The following is a 12500-nucleotide window of genomic DNA, read 5'->3' as shown; positions in this document are numbered from 1 at the left end:
GGTCTGTGTGTGTGTGTCTGGGTCTGTGTGTGTGTGTCTGGGTCTGTGTGTGTGTGTCTGGGTCTGTGTGTGTGTGTCTGGGTCTGTGTGTGTGTGTCTGGGTCTGTGTGTGTGTGTCTGGGTCTGTGTGTGTGTGTCTGGGGGTCTGTGTGTGTGTGTCTGGGGGTCTGTGTGTGTGTCTGGGGGTCTGTCTGTGTGTGCCTGTCTGTGTGTCTGTCTGTATCTGTCTGTGTGTGTATCTGTGTGTCTGTCTGTGTGTGTATCTGTCTGTGTCTGTGTGTGTGTCTGTCTGTCTGTGTGTCTGTCTGTCTGTGTGTCTGTCTGTGTGTGTGTCAGTGTGTGTGTCTGTGTGTGTGTCTGTGTGAGTCTGTCTGTCTGTGTGTCTGTCTGTTCTTTTTGTGTGTCTGTCTGTGTGTCTGTCTGTGTGTCTGTCTGTATCTGTGTGTCTGTGTATGTGTGTATCTGTGTGTCTGTCTGTGTGTGTGTCTGTCTGTGTGTGTGTCTGTCTGTGTGTGTGTCTGTCTGTCTCTGTGTCTGTATCTGTGTGTCTGTCTGTGTGTCTGTGTGTCTGTCTGTGTGTCTGTCTGTATCTGTGTGTCTGTCTGTGTGTCTGTCTGTGTGTCTGTGTGTCTGTCTGTATCTGTGTGTCTGTCTGTATCTGTGTGTCTGTGTGTCTGTCTGTATCTGTGTGTCTGTCTGTGTGTCTGTCTGTATCTGTGTGTCTGTCTGTGTCTGTGTGTCTGTCTGTATCTGTGTGTCTGTCTGTATCTGTGTGTCTGTGTGTCTGTCTGTATCTGTGTGTCTGTCTGTGTGTCTGTCTGTATCTGTGTGTCTGTCTGTGTCTGTGTGTCTGTCTGTATCTGTGTGTCTGTCTGTGTGTCTGTCTGTATCTGTGTGTCTGTCTGTGTGTCTGTTTGTGTGTCTGTCTGTGTTTATAAGTGTTTAAAACAGTTCCACGTTCTAAACAAGTCATGTTGTTGTTTTCAGGGTTAAAGTTTGGGATGTGAATCAGGAGTCTGTGATCAACACCTACACTGGTGAGAGCATCACCTTTAAACTCTCAGCATCTTTTATAGTCAGCGTGTCATCATTTACATCGTCCTGTTGTGTATTAGTCACAGGTCAGCGGAGCTCATTCAGAACAAAAGAGGAGGTTCAGATGGAAACGTTTCCATTCAAAAAAATCCATTTAAGTGTGATTCAGTGTGCAGTAATTGTGAACAGCCGAGACTGAGCAAGACCTATGAGCTGAAATCCCTCACTGGAGGCTGCTGTTAACATGATTAATGCAGTTGTCCAAAGGTCTGCTGTGTATCAGAGAAGGGATCTTACTAGTGTGTGTGTGTGTGTGTGTGTGTGTGTGTGTGTGTGTCTCTGACCTTCTCAGTGCACTCCATGGCTGTGAGCTGTGTGTCCTGCAGTCCAAATGACCAGTCACTGTTCCTGTCCTGTGCTCAGGTGACCTTTATCCTCATCATCATCATCATCACGTACACATGATCTGTTCCTGCATGAATGTTTGTGTCTGTCTCTCTGAGCTGTCTGTCTGTCTCTCTGAGCTGTCTGTCTGTCTCTCTGAGCTGTCTGTCTGTCTCTCTGAGCTGTCTGTCTGTCTCTCTGAGCTGTCTGTCTCTCTGAGCTGTCTGTCTGTCTGTCTCTCTGAGCTGTCTGTCTGTCTCTCTGAGCTGTCTGTCTCTCTGAGCTGTCTGTCTGTCTCTCTGAGCTGCCTGTCTCTCTTGTTTAGGACGGACGACTGTTGCTGTGGGATCGTAGAAAACCTAAACCTGCCTCTCGCTTAGGTAACACACAAACGCTCACTTGCTCACTCCTATGGTGGTACAGTTGTTGGTGTCACTGCCTGAGATTCACTGTGTGTGTGTGTGTGTGTGTGTGTGTGTGTGTGTGTGTTTGTGTGTGTCAGACGTGGTTTCTCCAAGTTCTGTGACTGCTGTTGTGTGGCATCCAAATCATAGCAGCACCATCGCCTACGGTAAACTAAACAACTACATTTTTCTGTGGTTCAGTGCATATGAATCCTGTAGATGAGTGACTGACGTGTGTGTGTGTGTGTGTGTGTGTGTGTGTGTAGGTGATGAGTTGGGAAGGGTAACTGTGACAGATTTCCAGGCTACAGGAAATTCACAGACGACGAACCCACACACACGCAGAGTGTCAGAGCTCACCTTCTCCTCACACAGGTACACACACACACACATCCTCTGCAGGACCACAGCGCAGTGGAAACAGTTATGGTGTTTGGTAGCAGCACTTATCCAGAGTGTCTTGCGTACATCTCATTTATTCAGCTGAACAGTAGAAGATTAAGGGCCTTGCTCAGGGACCAGGAGTAACAGCAGCACAGCTAATGTTCTTTTACTAACTGTTCATTGTTGTGAACGTGTGTGTGTGTGTGTGTGTGTGTGTGTGTGTGTGTGTGTGTGTGTGTGTGTGTGTAGTTCTCCTCTCCTCGCCTCAGTGAGTGATGACTGCACCGTCACTGTGCTGAACACAGAGCTCAGAGAAATGTAAGAACATTCACTCCCACACATACTTGTCATTAATAGTGATTGTTATAACTGTTTGTGTGTGTGTGTGTGTGTGCAGTTACAGAGACAGTAGACACCAGGACTTTGTGCGTGGTGTGTGTTGGGCTCCGGGCGGCTCAGATGTCCTGACCACTGCAGGGTGGGATCACCAGGTTCTCCATCACAATGTGCAGGAGACTCGCACTTAATACACACACACACACTAAACACACAGCCCTGCATCCATCAGTGTTTAATAAAGTGTGTCTTCAGTCAAACTGAGTGCCTTGTTCATACTTTTGCACTGACACCTCCTCATAGTTATCACAGTGTAAAATGTGCATGCAAGCGCGCGCACACACACACACACACACACGTGACAAAGTGTAGTGGTGTGTATTTTTAATTATCATATTACAGACAAGATGTGTTATTCTTCCGAATGACCTCAGCGCACTTCTTGTGTGTGTGTGTGTGTAAGAGAGAGAACAGGTTGTAGTCAGAGTTTATATTATTTGAGTATCTCACATTATACTGCACACTGTTAAAATGCCTACAGGTATTTGTTGAAGTTGACAAGAGGAAGTGTTGAGTAATGAGGGTTAGGGTTAGGGGGTTAGGGTTAGTGGGTTAGGGTTAGTGGGTTAGGGTTAGTGGGTTAATGGGTTAGGGTTAGGGGGTTAGGGTTAATGGGTTAATGGGTTAGTGGGTTAGGGTTAGTGTGCATTAAGTCAGTGTGTTTCAGTGCAGTGTGATGATAAACCTTTGAGTGATCATTGCCAGATGAGTTGATATTGTAGTGCGCTCACACACACACACATCAGTCAACTGTTCATTGTTCAGTGTTTTTGTTTACATTTTTATATTCAGAAAATCATTTACTTAAAGTATATTAACACTGTGTGTGTGTGTGTGTGTGTGTGTGTTTTGTAAAACTGCTCCATGTGTATGATCTAATTAGGCTGAAGAAAGCCCTGTGGATTTGTTGTCATGGTAACAAAAACAACACAAACAGCTTTATAAGAACAGATTATTCCCCAATCATGTCAAATGACACACACACACACAGGTGTCTGATGGTTTATTAGTTATAATACATGTGTGTGTTCAGATACACAGGTATTTAAGTGCTGAGAACTTTTTCCCTTGTTATGATGAAAGTGCACACTGCAGCACTCTGTTGTTCTCACTCTCCAGTTTCATCTGTCCTCAGCGGAAAACACTCAGTATGAATTACAGTGCTGACACACACACACACACACACACACACACAGCGTTAATAATACACTTTAATAACACTCTTACATTTCATGTTTCTACATGTATATAATCACACACACACACAGCTGTACAATCTCTCTGACTTCCTACCAGACGAGGCACTAAACTCTCTTTAACATGCAGCTGATTGTGTTCATTAATGTCGAGCTCTGACACACACGACTGCACCCCAAACTGTGTTCTGATCACAAACACACTTCCACATGTTCACACACACCTCCAGCTCTGACATTGTTGTTTATCACTCTAAATAAGTAAAGACTGTCTGCTGTGTGTGTGTGTTTTGTTTATTTACACAATGATATGTTAACACAAGAAGCCCATTAATATGCACAAGTTCAGCAGTGATGTTTTTCCCTCTTGGGTTTTTTCTCGTTCTTCTTTCTTGTAGCTTTATCTTTAAATATTACAAACTAAATTTTCTCAAACACCAGTGAGTCTGTATGATGTGTGGTACAGAGAGTGTGTGTGTGTTTTTACACACAGACAGATGTCAGTTGAGAGTCCATCCACACAAACACACACACACACACACACACACACAGTTTATGAAGACACTAAAACAGAAAAACAACAATCAGGTGAACTCAACATCCAGAGAAACTGCAAATGTAACATATTTTTCTTCATAAGTTCTTTATACACAGCTCTGTGTGTGTGCGTGTGCGTGTGTGTGCGTGTGTGTGTGTTGAAGGTCACTCGGTTTTGGGGATGGGTGTAATGGGTTGTTTGGTTCCAGGCCTCACTATAAATGTCATCCCAAACTGCTGCTTTGAAGAACCACTGCTGAAGAATTAGAGCAGATTCAGATTTCAGTGTGAACACAAAACATAAACATCTGGAAATGTTTGCAGCTGGTTTTAAATGGTTCCTGTATTTAGCTCCTGTCCTCTTGTCAGTTAAACAGAACACTACACTGGACTTAAATCTTATTTAGGAATTTCAACTTTATTATTTTTCTACTTTCATCTTTATAATAATAATTGATGGAGTAGAGGGTGGAGTTTGGTGGGAATTTACCTGACTGGTGCTTTTGCTTGTGTTTTTCTGATCACTTTGTTCTCAAGTTCTTTCATGTTGAGACTTGAAGACACAGTGGAGCTCTTGGTTTTGGGGGTGGAGTTTAGTGAAGGAACACCCACTGCATCCTCGTCAAATGTTGGAGAGTTCCAGTCATCGCTGCCGGCATCTGCTTCATGGGCGTGAGCAAATTTGGGATCCATTTCTAGCATCTTCTTCTGCAGGATGCTGAGCAGTGTAGCCTGACTGGCAGTAACAGATGGTGGAGCTTGGGGTTGAGTTTTCAGTTGAGCTGGGGGTGGAGCTTGGGGTTGAGTTTTCAGTTGAGCTGGGGGTGGAGCTTGGGTTTGAGTTTTCAGTTGAGCTGGGGGTGGAGCTTGGGGTTGGGTTTTCAGTTGAGATGGGGGTGGAGTTTGGGGTTGGGTTTTCAGTTGAGATGGGGGTGGAGCTTGGGGTTGAAATTTTGGCAGAGATGGGGGTGGAGTTTGGGGTTGAAATTTTGGCAGAGATGGGGGTGGAGTTTGGGGTTGAAATTTTGGCAGAGATGGGGGTGGAGCTTGGGGTTTTGGTTTGAACTGAGTGCTAGAAGCAGCATGAACTGGTGTGGTTGTGCTGGAGGATTTATTACTTGGGGGATTAGTAGGGCCACTTGTGATGGTGGCAGAGTTTAATCGTGGAATTACATCTGCTCTCTTAGCAGGTGGGTCAGGTGGAGGCATACTGGGTGGAGCTTCATCTTCTGGATCAGAATTAGCAAATTCAGGTGGAGGAGGGATGAAGGAGATGGAGTCAATGCCATTGTACTGCCCAGATGGAGATACAATACTTGTAGGGTTTTTTGTAAGAATGATGGAATGTGCAGAGGGTTCAGGTCTAAAGTTAGTAACATTTAGGTTCTCTGTGTTGTGTTTGGACTCCAGGAAGCGACTGGGACTTCCTGGGGACACCGGAAGTCTTGGGGTGACAGTGAATGAGTTTGCTCTAGTGTCATTTTGATGGCTGCTCCCATTGGAAGACTCTACAGAGCTGTTGCTCTTGGTGCTGTTTTCTCTGGAAATGACTGTTCTCTGCTTCTCTCGTTCCTTAGCTGCCATCAGCAGGGCGAGCGGAGAAGTAGCCGCCTCCTTCCCACTAGAAGGTTCATGGGTTTTCAGGTTCTGCAGTTTGCGGTTCAGTAACGGGCTATATTTTCGTGCTGGGTCCACAGGTGTCAAGTGAATAATGTCTTGAGCTGATAGCAGTGTTGCTGACCTTAATGCTGTGGGAGAACCTACTACTGGAGCTGGGTTCTTATTTGGAGCATCTGGTGGTGTCTCTACTTTTGCAGCCATCCTGTTTTCGAGCCTGACTGGTGTTGCTGCTTGCTGCATGTTCTCCTTCAAATCCTGTAGATTCTCTTCCAGCTTTGTGGCTGAACTGTTACGACGCACTGGCTTGACTGGGGGCACAAGGTTTTGGGGTGCACCCATTTCCTTTTCAGATGTTGATGCCTTCCCATTGGCATGATCTCCAACTGAGGTTTTGGAGTTGTTCTCCAAGAGCATGTAATGTGTCTGATCTGATTGACCAGTGAGAATTGTTGTTTTTGGTACAGTGTAAAGTTTGCCTGAATTTTGGGAGTTTTCTGAGGGTGTAGTTGATCCAGATGTAGGCAACTCAAAGTTGGAGATGTATGAGTACCTGATGGGCTTGGGAGGAGGCATCTTCTGGACTTTGGCTGTAGGAGACTGGGATTTCTCTGTTGGGGGCAATGGAGGGGTAAATTTGGGGCACTCTGGGATGTCCTCAGGTAAATCTGTAGAGATTTGATAATTTGGGGGTTTCGGGGGAGCCATATGTGGAGGCCTTAACATGGACAAGTCTACATCTGGCGTTCCTAGTGAAGGTGGCTCAGGAGGGGTTATGGAGGGAGTTTCTAGAGTGGACAGGTCTACAGGTGAATGCGGTTCCCCAAAAAATGCTGAAGGAGGAGCAACATGTCCAGGTGATGGGGGGATGAACTGGGGTGGTGGAGGTGGAGGTGCACTGGAGGGAGGAGGAGGGATCAGAATCTGTTCTTCCTCAAAGTCATCCACTGAGATGATACCTCCATTTGACAGACTGTCTGTCTTACCTGTTCATGGAGAAAACAACGTTAGAGACGGTTTAGCACATGAACAAAAAATGAAACCGTTCATCTGTTCAGCTCCTGTGATTCCTGTGTTCAAGTGTGTTGAGTAAAGAAAAAATATCAAACAATTCTGCTAATGCATAGTTATAAGGTGAATCATTATAAAGAAAACATTTCTATAATAGCCATCAAGTTGTCTGACACTCAATTACTCCTCATAACACACCTGGAACAGAAACACTGTATAACTGATATAGGTGTGTTGGGAAAGTGAACAAAAAGAAAAATGTGGACTGTCAGGATTCCCTAAAGGACTGGGCTGGAAAAGCTTTGTGTAATGTGCAGAGAAATATGAGTCTATTTACTGAAAACACTACAGTGATGGTATAAAAGTACCTGTAGGGCTTTTATTTCCGTTTCACCACCAGTTCCTTTAAAGCCTCCTGATCCCTGACAACTATAATTCACTCTGAATCTGTGTGATGTCTGTCTGTTACGAGGATGTGTTTTTATTCAGGTTACATGTGTGTTCAACATTAGCATAAATAGAGCTAGACAGAAAGTGCTGAACACATTGGAGTATGAAGGCCTCATGGGATGTCTGGGACGTGTCCTCACCTGTGTGGCTGATTTGGGGTGCAGTGAAAAAAGGCAGAACAGGAACTGTTGGAGTCGGAACAGCAAATCCAGCTCCGTCTCCAAACTGATGAGAAAACAGAACACACAACAATTAATTAGCAACTTCCATCTACGCATTATTACAAAGATTTTATTCCATTCTGTCAGTAAAAGTCAGACCTGAAGTCTGCATGTTGTCAGATGTTTTAATAAGAACATTCTTCTTGCCTTTGGGACAGAGCCGTTGTTCTTTAGTCTGTTCTCTGTGTTATTGACCTCAGGCTGTTTATTTGCTCTCTGTCCCTGTTTGCTCTTTCAGGTGAACTCTGGAATTTTTACAGCATTCATGACTGATTTTTGTTATCAACTAACTGGATATTGTTTCTGTTTATTTAAAGCATGAACCATGAAGAAGTTAAGAAAAGGGAAGAAGAGACTAAAAAGATAGAATCTGATGCAGCAGAATTGTCTATTTAAACTGTGAACAATTTAAACTGTGAAAAGTTATGTGATGTGACACGCCTCGAAAATAGTGATACAGTGTGAAATCACTCCAGACTGAACAGACCAGTTTTTAAGCCTTCTTCTCACACACACACAGGGGGTCTATTATTATTATTATTATTGTTGTTGTTGTTGTTGTTGTTGTTGGTAACAGTATTATAAAAATATATAAATAATAATTATATCCACTGGTGATTTTAAGATGCAAAAGAGAGTTAAATAAATATACAGTAAAGGTATGTTGCTGACAAATGGAACTATGGGTGACTGAACACAACAGCAGAAAGAGACACACTTATCACATTTCTGTTTGTGTGTGTGTGTGTGTGTGAGAATGACACCTAAACACTGCTGAGTGTGTTCTTAGTTTCCTAGTAGCAGGTATTTTAAGGAGTGGCTGATATCGCACAGAAAGTTCTCACCAAACTCATTTTATTTTTAGTGAGAGATTATGACACACCTCTGCGTGTGTGTGTGTGTGTGTGTGTGTGTGTGTGTGCGCGTGACCACTTTACAAATGTTGGCCCAGCCTGTGCTGAACCCAAACCAAAGTGAGTGTATTCAAAACACCCTGCAGCAGTCAGCTAACACAGCACACGGTCACTGCACTGCCATATCAGCTGTCAGAGATACTTGACATGTTAAAGGTAAGTTTACTCTCCAAACTGTAGGCACACAGTGAACCATGTGAAAAACATGAAGCCGTCTTCCTGCATAGCTAAAGTTAACGCATTTAAAGCTGTGTGTTTAGTGTGTTGAGTGTGTTCAGCACTCTGTATTTTTTCAGGTAAATGTAAACATGGTCATGTGACTCACCGTGCTGAAATGTTTGACAGTGGGTCTGGAGCGGACTTTAGCTGTACCTGAGTCTGGTATCGTCACTGTGTCAAACACAAACTCCACATTGTCTGTAACACACACATACACACACACGTTTAGACTAGTGCATTAATGTGTGAATATGTTACTGTGGAAACCTGTAGAACCTTACACATCTAACTGAGTTAGCTAACACTAGATGTATTAAATTATTAGCACATGTGCCAAGTCTAATTAGCATATTTCTGCATATTCATTGTCCCTGGTGTAATGAGGTTAAATGTACTGTATGTGCGTTTATTAAAACACATGAAAACAATTTAATGACACATTCTGTTGTTAGGGTTTCTGCTAATAACATCATTCACCTGCGATGAAGTGCTCACTGTGATAGACTGTACTTCACTGACCAGGAGTGTGTGTGTGAAAAAGAGTGTGTTTCACAGTGAGACAGGTACAAAGGCCTACACACACACACGCAAACACACACACAATCACCACTATTTAAAGCTAAACTGTAATAACAATAAAATCTTACCCATGTCTTTCATCTGGACATTGGTGTCGAACAGAGACTGGTTCCTCCTGTTCAGGAAATTCAGACCACCTTTCTTCATCATGGTGAGTGTGTGTGTGTGTGTGTGTGTGTGTGTGTGTGTGTGTGTGTGTGTGTGTGTATGTGTTCAGAAAATCCCAGTGTGTGTTAATGGTCTCATTGATGAACGGAGTGTTGAATCTCATGTAGGTCAAAAAGTGTAAGAAAAATGTCTCCCTGCTTCACTCGTCCTCTCTCACTCATACTCAGTTCCTCCTCATGGCTCCACCCACTAGGTGTGTTCAGGTGAGTTTAACCTGAAACCTTCGTCAGACCTTCTCTGTCATACACAAACACTAACCTATTAGTGTGGACTTGACCCTTTTACACTACATCACATTCTTCTCATTTTCTGAGCATTATTATTATTATTATTATTGTTATTATTATTGTTATTATTATTGTTATTATTATTATTATTATTGTTGTTATTATTATTATTATTATTATTACTGTTGTTCTTTTTCTTTTCTATTTGTTACTATTAAGATGTACAATGTCCATTATAAAATATGTTTATCATACATTTTTTTTTTTACATTTTTTATAAAAATCTTATTCACTATGCTGAGAGAGAATGAGAAAATTTAGAAGGACAGAGAATAAAACTTATGATATTATAGCTGGAGAAAAATTCAATTAGGGAGCTAGCTGTAATAATAGGGTTAGAGCTAGGGGTTGTTGTTAGGGTTAGGGGTTGTTGTTAGGGTTAGGGGTTGTTGTTAGGGGTTAGGGGTTGTTGTTAGGGGTTAGGGGTTGTTGTTAGGGGTTAGGGGTTGTTGTTAGGGTTAGGGTCAGATGTGACTGCCAAGACTTCCTTCTACAAGGAAAAGCTTGAAGCTTTGGCACACAACCCTCAGAAGCTCCACAACATCGTCTTCAATAATCAAACCCCCGGCTCCACCTGCTTTATCCTCCCTGACTGCAGAAGACTTTGCTTCTTTCTACCATGAGAAGATTGAGGAAATCTGCAGGACCTTCACTTCTGCCCCAACAACAATTACATCTCACAGTATGGATTCCCCACTCCTTCGTTGTCTCATTTCTCAACTCACTCTCTTGGTGAAGTTATTTCCTCACACGGGTTCTCTTACCACTGCTATGCTGATGATACACAACTTATCTTCTCTTTCCCACCCTCAGATACCACAGCTTCTGATACAAACAATCAAAGGACAGTTGATTGTCCATGGTTACCCCAAGGTTGTGAGCTGTGGCTGAAGGGGAGATCAGATCGTTGTGCAGGTATATAGCAAGATCATGACCTGGGGATGAATCACCTGATGATCAGCAGGTCAGTTTTTCTAGGATTGAGCTTTAACTTTAACATGGATGAGCAGTCATCCATGATGAAATTTCTGCCAGACATGCTGAGATCTGATGAGAAGCTGTGGTATCTGAGGGTGGGAAAGAGGAGATACGTTGTGTATCATCAGCACAGCAGTGGTAAGAGAACCCATGTGAGGAAATTACTTCACCAAGAGAGTGAGTATACAGGGAGAAAAGAAGAGGACCAAGTACTGAGCCCTGTGGGACACCAGTGGAGAGTCTGTGTGGAGCAGATGTCACTCCCCTCCATGTTACCTGATATGAGCGTCCTTCCAGGTAGGAAGTGAACCGTTCCCAAGCTGATCCGCAAATCCCAAGACTGCTGAGGGTGAATAAGAGAGTCTTGTGGTTGACCGTATCAAACGCTGCTGAAAGGTCAAGGAGGATAAGGACGGATGACAGTTTGGCTGATGTAGCAGCATGTAGTTTCTCAGAGACATCCAAAAGGGCTGTTTCTATGGAATGAGCTGCTTTAAAGCCAGACTGTTGGGACCTTGGAGGTTGTTCTGTGAGAGATAAACAGACAGATGATTATAGACAATGTGTTCAAGAATTTTTGAAAGAAACGAAAGTAGTGATACTGGTCTGTAGTTACTGATGTCTGATGGATCCAGAGCAGGTTTCTTTAGGATGGGAATAACCCTTGCTCTCTTGAAAGTAGTTGGTACCTGACCAGATGTTATGGATCTATTGATGAAAGTGGTGATGAAGGGCAGAAGGTCTTGCGAGATGGTCTGGAGCATAGTGGAAGGGAGTGGATCCAATGGGCAGGTGGATTGCAGGACTGGATAAGTTGTAAAATCTCTTCTGCTGCTACAGTTGAGAAATGCGACAACAAAGGTGTAGGGGAATCCATACTCTGAGATGTTCATTTGTTCATTATATTGTGCTTAAAGACGAAATATATAAATTCATGATATGGATTTTAATGTAATCCTTAATGAGGGAGTCAGAGGTGATGGTGGTGAGGAAATACACTAACAGGATATGAGGAAGCAGACTGAAAAGGGAACCTCATCCTCATCTGGGTGTCACCAGATAACCTCTTAATAAACATGCTATCTAACAGGCTAACAGTCTATTAGAAATGTTATGTGATCAAATGTATGTGCAACATATAATGTCACGAGAACATTTAACAAAATCAATCTATATTTTTTATTTTTTATTAACATTTTTAAATTAGTCATAGATCAAATCAGGCATATCCCATGCTGATTATTTACCACATCATAATTAACCCCTCCCTCAGTGAGGACATTGTGCATCATAATGCAAGTTACATTGTCTGTGCTCAGTTGCCATGGAGACAAATGCAGGACCGGCCCTTCCAGTCTGGCAAATTCAAGCAGGCCATCTCCATGGTGATGAATAGTGTGTGTGTGTGTGTGTGTGTGTGTGTGTGAAAGAGAGAGAGAGAGAGAGAGAGAGTGTTCTGATTTCGGAAGCGATAACTGATGGACACACACACACACACACGGGGGCACTGTTTGCACAGATGCACTTTATGTGTCTAAGACTCACTTTAAGTCCTTAACTCTGTGTTCTATGTAGCTCTGTGTTGTTCTATGTAGCTCTGTGTTGTTCTATGTAGCTCTGTGTTGTTCTATGTAGCTCTGTGTTGTTCTATGTAGCTCTGTGGTGTTCTATGTAGCTCTGTGGTGTTCTATGTAGCTCTGTGGTGTTCTATGTAGCTCTG

General features: G+C 43.2%; 3 protein-coding genes across 4 annotated transcripts in view; 2 read left to right on the top strand and 1 right to left on the bottom strand.

Annotated features, from left to right (window-relative positions):
* wdr77 (WD repeat domain 77) overlaps nt 1-2803 on the top strand; it is a 5407-nt gene extending 2604 nt beyond the window's left edge. Inside the window, exons 4-10 of the mRNA XM_060858020.1 lie at nt 988-1037; nt 1388-1458; nt 1745-1799; nt 1922-1990; nt 2090-2198; nt 2457-2525; nt 2605-2803. Of these exons, the coding sequence (XP_060714003.1) occupies nt 988-1037; nt 1388-1458; nt 1745-1799; nt 1922-1990; nt 2090-2198; nt 2457-2525; nt 2605-2734 (553 nt within the window). The 3' untranslated portion in view covers nt 2735-2803. The remainder of the gene's footprint in view (nt 1-987; nt 1038-1387; nt 1459-1744; nt 1800-1921; nt 1991-2089; nt 2199-2456; nt 2526-2604) is intronic.
* A 788-nt stretch (nt 2804-3591) lies between these two features.
* On the bottom strand, nt 3592-9807 carry LOC132838379 (proteoglycan 4). 2 transcript variants are annotated; one of them, XM_060858668.1, is made up of 5 exons: nt 9416-9807; nt 8875-8966; nt 7555-7639; nt 4827-6939; nt 3592-4592 (listed from the first exon to the last, which is right to left on the bottom strand). In XM_060858668.1, the coding sequence occupies exons 1-5, from the start codon at nt 9495-9497 to the stop codon at nt 4502-4504; spliced, it is 2463 nt and encodes an 820-aa protein (XP_060714651.1). In that variant the 5' UTR covers nt 9498-9807; the 3' UTR covers nt 3592-4501. The 2 variants fall into 2 exon arrangements, with proteins under 2 accessions (XP_060714651.1, XP_060714652.1); XM_060858669.1 differs by having other exon boundaries at nt 3592-4589.
* irf6 (interferon regulatory factor 6) overlaps nt 9695-12500 on the top strand; it is a 10205-nt gene continuing 7399 nt past the window's right edge. Inside the window, exon 1 of the mRNA XM_060858670.1 lies at nt 9695-9718. The gene's annotated coding sequence lies outside the window, so the exon portion shown is untranslated. The remainder of the gene's footprint in view (nt 9719-12500) is intronic.

Source organism: Tachysurus vachellii, chromosome 22 (assembly GCF_030014155.1).
Source record: "Tachysurus vachellii isolate PV-2020 chromosome 22, HZAU_Pvac_v1, whole genome shotgun sequence".
Classification (NCBI taxonomy): Eukaryota; Metazoa; Chordata; class Actinopteri; order Siluriformes; family Bagridae; genus Tachysurus; species Tachysurus vachellii.
Note: the sequence above shows the minus strand (reverse complement) of the source record. Positions and strands in the feature narration are given on the sequence as shown.

What these genes read in the sequence shown, in the direction of transcription:
- LOC132838379 (XM_060858668.1), bottom strand. Translation starts at nt 9,497, where the DNA reads ATGATGAAGAAAGGTGGTCTGAATTTCCTGAACAGGAGGAACCAGTCT. An exon ending in CTGTCAAACATTTCAGCACG is followed by an intron (nt 7,640 to 8,874) that starts GTGAGTCACATG and finishes TTTTCTCATCAG; the next exon opens with TTTGGAGACGGAGCTGGATT. An exon ending in CAAGCAAAAGCACCAGTCAG is followed by an intron (nt 4,593 to 4,826) that starts GTAAATTCCCAC and finishes CTAATTCTTCAG; the next exon opens with CAGTGGTTCTTCAAAGCAGC.